This window comes from Bidens hawaiensis, unplaced genomic scaffold, assembly GCF_021521415.1.
Source record: "Bidens hawaiensis isolate Kalapana, Puna unplaced genomic scaffold, B.hawaiensis_p1.1 tig00001920_1, whole genome shotgun sequence".
Lineage (NCBI taxonomy): Eukaryota > Viridiplantae > Streptophyta > Magnoliopsida > Asterales > Asteraceae > Bidens > Bidens hawaiensis.
Window position 1 is genome coordinate 2,000,695 of NW_027491107.1, and position 12,934 is coordinate 2,013,628.

The window sequence follows — 12,934 nt, forward strand, 5'->3', positions numbered from 1 at the left end:
AGTGAAATATTGTTTACTGCACTTGTCCCGGCTTGCGTAACCGGGGTAGTGTTCGAAAAATTTGTATAACCTCCGGTGTTCCCCCCAGTTGTTGGGGTTGTGGTTACCAGGGTTTCTTGGTCACTTACTGGCTTTGGGGCCGGAGTAACGTTAACCATTTCTTCAGAAATTTTGAAAAGACTAAGAATTAGTTTTAGCTTTTACCCACGGATGGCGCCAATGAAGAAACACTAAGTGACCCTGGGCAGATTAAGGATAATCTGGGGGTTAAGTAATGTTTCCCACGAGAATGAGGTCCAGCAAAGAAGGTTGTTCTTCAGGTGACCTGCAAAATAGACACCGTAAGCTCGTCACTGAGAAGGGGGGGGTTCCTCCTTGTGACCACCCTCCGGCATGAGAATCAGACTAGATTGCTCTGAATATAAGTGTATATTAAGAGATTGCTAGAGAAGATAAGATAATGATATCAGATGATGTCCTTACCATTCCAAGGTGTTGGAGTATTTATAGCCGAAGGTAGGTTTCCTAGAAGGTACAGCCGGCTGAATAGTATTCCTGTTCTACCAACAGTGAGCTACGCACAAGCCATGCTGGTTGGTGGATAGGCTGCGGCCGACAGTGACAAGGTCGGCTGTATACTGTTCATTTATTGCCGGCTATGCACTGTTCCACCAACTGTAGGCTGCGCACGTCCCATAGTAATGGTTGGTGAGTAGGCAGCGGCTAATAGTGACAAACAGTACTAGAGGGTGCTCCTCCTCGCACTGTTGTCGGTGAGCTGTCACCCTGTGATTGGTTCATGGGCTGTTCTGGTCAGATCGTCTGTTTTGCCCATACCTTGGTAGGTATAGTACAAAAGATCTTCCAGAAGCATACGGACTGGCTCATTTGGGCGGGAGTATTCCCGCCTTGCTCATTCCTTCAGGTGACTACTGAAGTAGCAAGAGTTAGTGCCTTGTTCGTGTAGCCTTGCTATCAGTGCGGGTAGCCTTCCCTGATGGCTTGTATCCGCAACTGCGGGAACAAGCGGGGTACTTCACCATTGGGAGGCTTTCCCTGCGGGTACAGCTGGCGTACTGCGCGTAAGGTCTTCTCTGAGCATGGTGTGTCCTGCGGAAGCAGTTGGTCGTTGCGCAGACGTCCCTGTTCAAGGTGAGTCTTGCGGGTCCAACTAGGTCCTAGCAGAGCCCAGTTGGACCCGCAAGACTCACCTTGAACAGGGACGTCTGCGCAACGACCAACTGCTTCCGCAGGACCCACCATGCTCAGAGAAGACCTTACGCGCAGTACGCCAGCTGTACCCGCAGGGAAAGCCTCCCAATGGTGAAGTACCCCGCTTGTTCCCGCAGTTGCGGATACAAGCCATCAGGGAAGGCTACCCGCACTGATAGCAAGGCTACACGCACAAGGCACTAACTCTTGCTACTTCAGTAGTCACCTGAAGGAATGAGCAAGGCGGGAATACTCCCGCCCAAATGAGCCAGTCCGTATGCTTCTGGAAGATCTTTTGTACTATACCTACCAAGGTATGGGCAAAACAGACGATCTGACCAGAACAGCCCATGAACCAATCACAGGGTGACAGCTCACCGACAACAGTGCGAGGAGGAGCACCCTCTAGTACTGTTTGTTACTATTAGCCGCTGCCTACTCACCAACCATTACTATGGGACGTGCGCAGCCTACAGTTGGTGGAACAGTGCATAGCCGGCAGTAAAGGAACAGTATACAGCCGACCTTGTCACTGTCGGCCGCAGCCTATCCACCAACCAGCATGGCTTGTGCGTAGCTCACTGTTGGTAGAATAGGAATACTATTCAGCCGGCTGTACCTTCTAGGAAACCTACCTTCGGCTATAAATACTCCAACACCTTGGAATGGTAAGGACATCATCTGATATCATTATCTTATCTTCTCTAGCAATCTCTTAATATACACTTATATTCAGAGCAATCTAGTCTGATTCTCACGCCGGAGGGTGGTCACAAGGAGGAACCCCCCCCCCCCTCTCAGTGACGAGCTTACGGTGTCTGTTTTGCAGGTCACCTGAAGAACAATCTTCTTTGCTGGACCTCATTCTCGTGGGAAACATTACTTAACCCCCAGATTATCCTTAATCTGCCCAGGGTCACTTAGTGTTTCTTCAAAACCAAACATTAAGAAATTAAAAATAAATTTTGGTTGAAAAAACTTTTAAGATTATAAATCTTTAGACGGTTTTCAAGTTTTCATTGAAATAGATGCTACACAAAAAAATAAAAAAAAAATAGCATATTAAATAAGCCTGTCATTTTGACCCGTCAAAAGAAAGAGCAAAATACACGATTCGAAAAACATTTTCTAAACGAAACTATCTATTGTACGCATACTGAAACAGTTGTTTGTAAGAAAACATACTATTTTTTAAAAAATTGATTTAGAAAACATCATACAAACAAACCAAACTTTATTTTGGAATCATTGAATCAGGAAAAAAAAACTACAAAATTTATTTAGACTTTCAATAACTATAATTGATTAGCCTTAAAATAAACATCCATGAATGCATTTCAAACATAGTAACAAAGTTTATTAAGGAAGAATTAGGGTAAAATGAATTACCTTTAAGACTTCAGTAAATTAGGACTTAGGAGAAACTATTTTTGTAGCTATAATCTGCCATATTATACTCCACACCTAGCAGCAAACCTCCCGGTCTTAACAGTCCCATCAAAAAAACCACCGCCACTGCATCAACCGCTTCCACCCGCACTAATGAAGAACACTATTTAAAAGGGATTACAAAGGTTTGATTGAATCTGCTACTGCTAGGGTTAGAAGTAGTGAATTGAATTTCAAACCGTTGTATTGACTAAAAAATTGATAAACAATCCAAAAAATGTAATCAATCAATTGAAAAATTAAAAAAATTATACAACCAAAATCATATTACATACTTTGTAGAAGATATCGATTGAACGTTTCTTCATGATTGATTATTGCATAATCGAAGCACTGAACATAGCGGTAGTGATTACAAAGGTTTGATTGAATAAGCTATTGCTAGGGTTAGAAGGTTTGATTGAATCTGCCGTCAGATGCTAGATGTGAATTTGAATTTGAAGTATAGTTTGATTTAAGCTATAATATTGGATTATTAAATTTAATTGAATAAATTTAGGAGTTGTCATGTGGCACTTTGAAGGCTCCTGGTTAATTATAAAAAGGGTTGTTTGAAAACCCATTGTTTTATTAGATAGGTAGATAATGAATTCTAAAAAATTAACTATTAAACTTGGTAGATCCCTTATAACGTAAAAGTCTAAATATAACATATATTTCCGACTTAAATATTTCGTCCACCAGATTAGTTTTTGCTTGATGGGTGACGATGATTTTTGCATTTGTTGTATCGAAAACTAATTCTTTTTTAAAATAGCGATTGAAAATGTTAAGAATCATTTTCAAAATGTGAAAAACAATTATAATACGTAATATCTTTTATATATATATATATATATATATATAATGACTTTGTATTTTATTAAATGTTAACTATACACTTTTGTTATGATAGTTATATTGCATGTTATTTATCTGCCTCGACCCGCCCCGGTACGAAAACTTTAACGTCGAAAACAATTCAAGTATTAAAATTTTCGAACCCATAAAAAAATTCTAGTTTCGTTACTGGTTATAGATTCGGCTCGAAATTGATTTGAGTTCAAACACGTGTCGTGATGGCAATTTGAGTTCAAACTTCTTGTTATTCGACTCGTGAAAACGGTTCAGATATATAATAAGACAGACAAAACAGTATTCAAATTTCAAACTATACTTTCTTAACATATTTCACTTGAACCGATAAAAAGTTTAGATGAGCATGCTAGCTGTATCAGTCGGTGGTCGTTCGCATCACATAAATAGTGGATAACATCTACAAGAAAACCAAACCCCATGCATGTTTCACACGTGTCCATCAACATGCCATATCATCGTACCACTTTCATAGTTAAAATCGACCTCGGGCATTAATTACGGTCTTAAAATACAACACATGCAGACTTAGAAATTGGCTCAAAATGGTGTCGCCAAGAGTGTGTGTTTATGTTTCTCTAATCTTATATGCCTTCTTCTTCTTGCTACCCACCCGAGTCTTTTGTGGTATTTCTACATCTCTTATTAATTTCCATTTTTTGTTTTCTTGGAATATTATCATTTATATTGTCGTTGCTTTTGAGTTATGGTTGGTTACAAGGTTGTTAATTAAGGTTTTCCTAACCATAGTGTTTATGCTCGTACAAGATTTTAAACTTTATGCTATGTACGTAAGTTTGTATAAGTTAATTACTTGAATCGTTAATCAATTTTTGTTGACTAGACACAAAATTTAACAAGATTTAGCATTAGAGCGTAACAGTCTCTAAAGTTTGAACATTTTAAATGATTGAAACTTTATTAAGTTTAAATGTCAGAAAAGCTTTTCTATTTGATCATAATATATGACTTTATTTTAGTAAAAGGCCGGTCTATAATCCTAGCTTTGAAGCCATACCAAAGACAAATCCTTAGTTTTGGTTTTAGCTCAAGGCTATCAAAATTAAAATATAGGATCATGAGGCAGTAGGACATTCAACTAATTAACCCAAAAACAAGTGTCATGGACTCGGTTTTTTAATCAACATATTAAAAAAAAACAAGGGGGGGGCTGATCGGCTGCCCCACGTTTGGGCGTTAGCCCTTTAGCTAGCAAAGGCACAAAGAGTGGCACCTAGGTGGGTATAATGGTTTTTTAAGGTTGAATTGTGGTGAGATGGCTAGGAGTCACGCCCCCACCCCACCACAACAAAATGATTTTTAAGGTTGAATTGTGGTGAGATGGCCGTAACGCCCCCACCCCGTCACAACACTAAGTCTAAGGAATAAGTTAAAAGTTAATGTGGGGTTAGTTGATACATCATTACATCTCTTCTAATACAAAGTGCTTATAGATTTGAAGTCTAAATATGTTGGTTATGTATTTACTGTACCTAATCTAGCTAACTTGTGGGTTCATTTTAGACAAATATTTGCGGGCCTATATAACCAAGCTTGCTTTTATTTTTATTTTTTAAAATAGGTTGAATAACTTATGGTACCATGATAATTTGCAGATGAAAAAGACGATCTTCTTCAAGGAATCAATAGTTTCCGCCAATCCAGGAACTTGGTAACCTTATCAAAGAACGACAATGCCGGATGCATGGCCAATGAAATAGCCGAAGCATTGCAAGACAAAGCATGCAGCACCATGGCCGGTCCAAGCATCATCACAAGCACCCAACCTCGCTATGCAAACTATCCTGACATAGTTAAGAAATGCGACATAGACATCAACACGACAGCCGACGGTGTCATACTCCCCGTTTGCGTGCCTAAACGGGTCCCCACACTCGTGCTGACCAACTATACGCAGTCCTCGTACGCTAGTTATTTGAATAATTCGAGGTATAGTGGAGTTGGAATTGGTAAAGAGGACGACTGGGTAGTTGTGGTGCTAACCACCAATACTCCGGCAGGAACGTTTGCAAATGTAGGTGCACCCATGTTTGGTTCGCTCGTGTGTGTGAACTGGTCAGTGGTGGTTATTATGTTGGCTTGGTTGTTCGGAATTTGGTAAGAGATGGTTTTATATTTGGATAATGAGTGGTGTTTTGTTGTATTTAGTATGGTCTCAATCGTCTAGAAATGGAAGGATATATGTTTTCATTTCGACCTTTGTTATATGGAAAAAAATAGTTTAAATGATTTCTTTCAAGTTGAATGTTTTGGTCGCTATAGTTTCTTTGTCATAATTCCTACCACACACTGCATACTTTTTGTAGTTATGAATGCTGTGTACAGTTTTCTTTTAGTACAATATGTTTTACCTTTTAGAAACATCAACCAAATGACTTACCATTAACCATTTCTTGTATTTCTTATAGTGGTTATATATTTAAACTGGATTGAATGTAGGGAAAATATCATGTTGATTATAATAGTTATGGAATGTGTGAAGTGAAATTACTGCTTAAATTAAATCTTTTAACGTGGGACAAAGAATGGCACAGGAGAAATGATGAAGGAATTTAAGGTTGCTGTAGGAGACGAGATTCTCTTCACCTACTGATATTGTCGCACATAACCATTCTCCTACTGATTTTGTCACAACAGAAGAAAACAATGGCATGGCTCGCACGTGGTGATGTGTTACACCATATGGTACATGAGAAGAAAACAATGGCATGGCTCACACGTGGTGATGTGTTCACCATAAGGTACAGGAGAAGAAAACAATGGCATGGCTCTTTGGTTGAGCGGCTTCTTTTTCCACCGTGCTCATTTTGCCAATTATGAAGCATGACTAAGTTATCCGACTCACGTTGGGCCTGATGCTCATGTTGTTTGGCCTATAGTGGTGGAACAAAAAATTTTGAATGGTGATGTGTGAAGAAACGTGGATCTACTCACTGGTAGCAGATCTACTTTCCTCGGGTGTGATTATACTATTTCACCAATGGTTCTTCTGAATCTGTGTTCTTCCACCTACAAAAATGAACAGCGCCGTTACTTACCCCTCAGAAAGGGACAGAGGGGTCCTCTTTGGGGTAACCCTCCGGCGTGAGAATCAGTATATTGTGGAGAAGATAATAATAATGTGTGTAAGGGAATCTCAAGGGTATTGCTTAATAGCTTAATACCCTCTGATTGTGAGACTGTGTTTGTATGTAACTGACTGTGAGTGAATGTAATTCAATATGATTGAATGTGAATATCACTGCCTGTAACTGTCAATGATTGAGTATGAATCTGTCATCAAAGTGGAGTTGATGCTGTATTTATAGTGCTAGGGTTTCCACTGGTTGGGCTCAACCTCGTTGGCCTCCTCCAATCGCACTGCGCCACGTGTCCTCTGGGACACCTGGCGCTTTCTCGTTGGTTGTAATCACGTGGTAGCACATGTGTCATGCTGAGTTGTCGACCTTTCATTTGGCAGCTGTCAACATCAGCATATTCTTACTCCTTAAAAAGATGCCTTCTGGAAGGTTGTCTGACGTGCACAATCAAGGTTGCCCTAATCCTGATTTGGATAAGGACGAGGTCGATTATGTGCATGTGTGATATGCGCCAATCCTGAGGATGCGCGAGGTCTTCTCTTTATTCTCACGCGCAGATATTTCATGCGCAGATGTGATATGCACGAGCATGTGATATGCGCCGCGCGCTGATGCGCTGCGCGAGCATATGTGTGCCTGGGCAGATGTGATATGCACGAGCATATGATATGCGCCGCGCGCTGATGCGCCGCGCGCATATGTGATGCGCGAGCATATGTGTGCCTGGGCATATGATGCCTGAGCATGTTTTGTATGCGCCATGCGCATAGGTTTTGGCTTTGTGCCTTCATAATGTCTTTATCTTGTGGGTTGACCCGCCTTGCTCGGTGTTGAGGCGGGTACATACCTCTTCAAGCCCCCCCAGTCTAATGTGTGTCTTATCTCGCGCGAGCGCGGTAAGATGGATATTAGACTTACTGATTTTTGTCTTTTAATGGGGTTTTGTCATTTTCCTGGTTTTTTCCATGGTTGCGCGAAGTTCTATCCATTTGGTTGAAACGAAGGGTCCAAGCACGTGGTTGGTTGGTGGTGACGTGCGCCGTAAACATGTCAGACGTTTCGTGTGCTCGAGGTGCTACAGTTGCCTTTCATGTCCCCTCACACAGCTTTCTTGAACACGTGTCGCGCTCGCATTGGTTAGCACCTGCGAGTGGGGGCGCGTCTCTGTTCCGTGGCAGGTCGGTTACATTTTTATGTCCCCTCAACAGTGTTAGGGACACGTGCCGCGCCCTCGTTGGCTTACACCTGCGAGTGGGGGCGCGTGAAATCCCATCAGTTACCACTTTTCTCTCTCCTGGGCCTATAAAAGCAGGCCCTTAGGAAATTTTTATCTTCATCTTCATTGTTGCAAATTTTCGAGTTTCTGCCTTTCATATTCTGAATTGAGTATTTTCATCGTTTGGAAACTTCTATTATTTGCTGCTGCAGTTGTATGTCTGATAGTTCAGACTCGTCTAGCCCCTCAATCACCTCTATTGCTTCTCGAAGACGCCGTGTGAAATCTGTGGTGATGTCGACACTAAAGCAAAAGGGGAAAGGGAAGAGGGTTGTTGAGACCACATCGGAGGAAGTAGGGAGGACCAAGGCCACCAAAAGGTGGAATGAAATCCCCTGCAAATTGAAGCAGGCCGATCTCGACAGCCTCATCGCCTCTCAGGGTTTTCCCACCCTGTTTGGCTGCATGTTGCCTAGGTCCGGGAAAACGGCGGCGGACCCGCCTGCCGGCTATATATCCCTATATAGCCACTTTTTCACCCACTGCAACCTTCGTCTCCCGATAACAAGGTTTGTGGGTGCACTGCTGAAGTTCTATGGGATTCATATATCCCAAGTCCATCCGTTTGGACTCGTGCGCGTGACTCACTTTGAGTTCATGTGCAAATCCCAGCGCGAGGAACCCACTCCTCGGCGCTTTCAGTATTTTTACAAGCCCAAGATCCAAGACAATTGGATCTCTTTTATTCCTCGCAGTCAGAAGGTGAAGTGCTCCACTGTTTCATTCAAGAGCCTTCATGACTGGTCTGAGAGGTTCTTTTACATAAGGGCTGGTGTGATCCCCATCCGTATGACCATGCGCTCTATCTCTTCTGCGCCTGCGGATGAGGGTGTCCTCAAGAACCCAACTGGCGCCTGGGTTAAGAAACTGACCGCCGAACCATCCCCCGCGAAGAAAATTCGCGAAGAGGCGCTGGTGGGGGTCGGCATGAGTAAGCTATGGGCCGACAGCGCGCTTGAGCCCGTTATCCAAGTCGACGGGCTGTGTAAGTTTTTTTTTTTTTTTTTTTTTTTTTTATTGCTTTATTTCTTTTTCTGCACGAACATAATTCTTTTGCTGATATCACTTGACTTGTTTTTGCGCAGTCACCAAGGATTATGTCCTTGCCGCTTATGATGATCAAGTGGAGGGTGGCTCCGTCGCGCTTGGCGCTGGGGAGGTTGGTTTCCCAGATCGCTTCGATGACATGTTCATCCCAGTGGATCTGGAATTTGACTTTGACAGTGACGCGCCTGGTAAGCCTTCGCACTTATGCTCATTCCTTTAGAATCATCATCATCATCATCATCATCGTACTCAGTATATCCCACCAATAGCAATGCTATGGTAGGGTCTGAGGAGGGTAAGATGTAGACAGCCTTACCTCTATCCCATAGGGATAGAGTGGCTGCTTCCGGTGAGACCCCCGGCTCGAATGCTCATTCCTTTAGAATACCCAAGTTTATTAACAGTTCTGTTGGTTGTTTTTTGCAGATGCGCTTGAAAACTACGAGCTGGAGCTCGCGGAAGAGGAGGAAGAGGAGGCGCCCCTATTAAAGCGCAAAGCTAAGGGGAAATCTGGCGCAGGGGCCAGTAAGAAACAGAAGAAAGATGACACCCCTGTCGCTCATCCCCATGCTCAAACGAAGGGACCTAAGGAAACCCAGGTGTTTACCACCAAGGTTTCTTTAGCTTCCCTGCCTGTGAGAGTGGGCAGACCTCCTGTCCACTTGAGGTATGGTGGCGTCACCTCCTCCGTTCGCGCGGCTGAAGAGAGAAGCAGTGTCGCGCCTGCAACAGGTATACTTTGCTTGTCTTCATCTGGTTGAATTGTTATTAAACCTTTGCTCCTTTGAATGTTTGCAGAACCGGCGACGGTAGCAGATCAGCCGCAGGCGCCACAAGGAGCTGAGGCTGCGCCGGGGGCTGCTTCGGAGTCCCCTGTTCTACCCTCTGAAAAGGGTAGAATGAACTTTATGGCGGTGTTCGCCGCGCGAACAGAATTGCGCCAAGGTATGTTTTGCACATTTGTCCTATGAATTTTTCTTTTGGATTCAGTCATAAACCATTTTTCCTTGTTGATTTGTTCATAGGAGTTCTAGCTGGCGCACAAGTTGCTGGTGACACTCCTGGCGCCGTTGCCGGCGCCGCTGGCTCTGCTCCTGCTAGTGCTGAGTCTCCCCTTATTGGGATTACCAAGGAGCAGGAAACCGTATTGCGCGCCGAATTGGCGGCGTCGAGACCTCCCTCGCCTCCTCCTACATGCAGCCCTCCCCGCGAGACTGGTTTGGAGCCCTCCAGGTCGCAGGAGAAGAGGCCTATTGAAGAGGATGAGGAGGATGAGGGGGCTCAAGCTGAAGACTCCTTGGGAGACCGCGCCAGCCCTGCGATGCCACAAGAGTTCGCAGCGCAAACTTCTGGTGGGGCTGGCGCTGACTTTTCTGCTTCATCCCCGCAGGTATGTTTTAAGTTGCTGCTCCGCTGCGCGTACCTCCATATAAGTATGTTTTATGACTTAGAACATTTCTTGTGTTTTGCAGGGAAGTGACCACGTTTACCGCCCGAGATGGAACATTAATGAAGACAGTTCCTTCCAATCCATGGGCGTATGCGAGGACTTCTGGGCTCATGCCGTGCCTCCTACTGAAAGGAGGTATCAGGAGGAGCGCACCCGCGCGGACTTGCTGAATGACCATATTTTCGCTGGGTCGGCTTTCTTTGCTGCCTCCCAGGAGCTTCGTCGTGATTATATTAAAGTACGCGATGCTCTTGTGGAAGCCCAGCGAGAGGCTAAGGTGGCCGCCTGGAACCTTTCTGATGCTCGCGCACGAGCTGAGAAACTCCAGGCGGAGCTCAGCGAAAACCGAGCAAGTGCCAACACCGCCTATATTAAGCGCGGGCATGAGCTCCAAGCTGCACGGGAGAAGCAGCAGGTGGCGGAGGCCGAAGTTGCCAAGTACGTGCGTAGAGTGCGTGTCTTGGAACAGCAGGCTGAGGCGCGTGACCAAGCTATCGTCCAGAGTATCACTGAGAAATCATCACTGGAGAGCGAGGTTGCGCGCCTGAAGAGGGAGTTGGCGGCCGCGCAGGCCGATAGAGATGAGGCCTTGGCGACGGCAGCGTCCAGCCAGGAAGCACTTGGTGCTGCGCAGGCGGAGAAAGTAAAAATTTTGGCGGCAGCAGCGTCTGACAAGGAGGAGCTAATAAAGACCAAGGAAACTGTTGAGTTATTAAACTCCCAGGTTCCTACCCTCGAGACGTCTGTTGCCGGCCTCGCGCAGGATCGCCAATGGCTGGTGTCACAGGGCATGACTCGTTGTGCTTTGGCGATGAAATATTCCGCCGAGTTTCAGGCCCTTGTGATGGACTGCAATGCCGCCGCGCGCTTGGTGGGCCGAGCTGAAGGGTTTACGGATGGGTATGAATATGGCATGTTGAAGAAGAACCCATCCGAGTACCCTTACAAGAGCGACGCGGCCTGCGCGGACATGGCCGCGGTGGGGGAAAAGTATATGAATACTCCCATCCCCATCCTTATGCAGGTACCTTGACCTTAATGAGTTTTACTTAACTAATTTTTCCAAGTGTTTTGTACTCAATACATTTCTAATGATTTGCAGATAGCTGCGCTTGCTGACCAGCCCGACCTCGGCGCGCTAAAGAAGTTGCTCGATGAATGCGAGAGGGCTGGTGGCGATGATGGTGGCGCCGGGGATGTTGCCCCTGCCAGCGGCTCTGGCGCGGCGAAAGAATCTGCTCCTGACACCTTCGTGATAGAAGACTCCAATGAGGAGGAAGAACTTGACTATGGTCAGTTCGGAGATGAGGAGCAGGCCGCGCCAGATGCTGCGGGAGATGATGAGGGTGATGAAGTGGCTGACGTCGACGTGGAGACTTGAGAAGCCCTTCATCAAATTTTATATATATTTTTTTTTTTATACTTGTAATTTGTAACTCATCATACTTGTAAATTTCAATGCAATGGAATGAAACTTGTTTTCTCTTTTTCACATCTTGCGCATTTCCATTCATCTCTTCATGTTTGCTTGTATAGATATAAGATATGCTTGCACGTTAAAATAAGAACAAGGTTGTAAGGAAATTATTCACTTAACCTCTGTTCTATTTTGTTTGTGGTTTCGCAGTATCTTGTTTATGCTGACATGCGCGCTAACTTTTCATTATTCCTTTTTTGCGCGTCGTTGTCGCACGGTTTTTATATGGAAGTATGAGTTTTAGCCATTACATGTCAGCGTGTGTTACTCAGATATCCACTATGATTCCGCGCGCGACCTCGACCTGAGACCTTAACATGATATGGCATGTACTTTGCCTTAGTTGTGTTTAAGGATTTTTATGATCAGGCTGCGCGGGATATAAGATGGATGTTTGTGAGTGTTTTGAGCTAAGGCTCTTTGTTTTGGGCTAAGGCCCTGACGTTTTTAGAGTTAAGACTCATTAACGTGTTTGAGCTAAGGCTCGTAAGTTTGGGCTAAGGCCCTGACGTTTTAGAGTTAAGACTCGTTAACGCGTTTGAGCTAAGGCTCGCGCATGTATGTTTTACTTCGTTTTATTTTGTTTTGAAGTCAATATAGTGTTGTCATATTGCTCCAAATTAATAAAGGAAGTGTGAAACATGTATGCAAAGTTAATAGAACAAATATTGAAAGATAGCGCGAATCATCATTCATGATGGCTTAAAAGCCTTGATTACATATTTGAACTTTTACATGAAGCATTTTCTAAGTTGTGCCGCGTTCCACGCGCGCGGTATCTTTTTTCCATTCAAATCTTTTAAAGTGTACGCGCCTTTCCCCAAATCTTCTGAAATTTGATAAGGTCCCTCCCAATTGGGTGACATTTTTCCTGGGGGTATCGCGCGGCTAGCTTCATTGTTTCGAAGGACAAAATCATTTTTCTTGAAGTGGCATTCTTTAACGCGCTGATTATAATATTTTTCCAGCTTTTTCTTGTATTTGGCTTCATTGATGATAGCCGCTTCTCTGCGTCCTTCAAGCAAGTTGAGGTCCAATCTTCTTTCGCGCTCGTTATCAGTCTTGCT

The 12,934-nt window shown here is 44.2% G+C and overlaps 1 protein-coding gene across 1 annotated transcript; it reads left to right on the top strand.

Moving 5' to 3' along the window:
- Positions 1–3,855: 3,855 nt before the first annotated feature.
- Positions 3,856–5,825, top strand: LOC143599425 (putative GPI-anchored protein At3g06035). Its single transcript, XM_077077390.1, has 2 exons — positions 3,856–4,143; positions 5,133–5,825. The coding sequence occupies exons 1-2, from the start codon at positions 4,062–4,064 to the stop codon at positions 5,636–5,638; spliced, it is 588 nt and encodes a 195-aa protein (XP_076933505.1). The 5' UTR covers positions 3,856–4,061; the 3' UTR covers positions 5,639–5,825.
- Positions 5,826–12,934: the final 7,109 nt, after the last annotated feature.

Bases quoted from the DNA above. Each gene is read 5' to 3' on its own strand.
- LOC143599425 (XM_077077390.1), top strand. From the start codon at position 4,062: ATGGTGTCGCCAAGAGTGTGTGTTTATGTTTCTCTAATCTTATATGCC. The intron at 4,144-5,132 runs GTATTTCTACAT...GATAATTTGCAG, and splicing joins ACCCACCCGAGTCTTTTGTG to ATGAAAAAGACGATCTTCTT.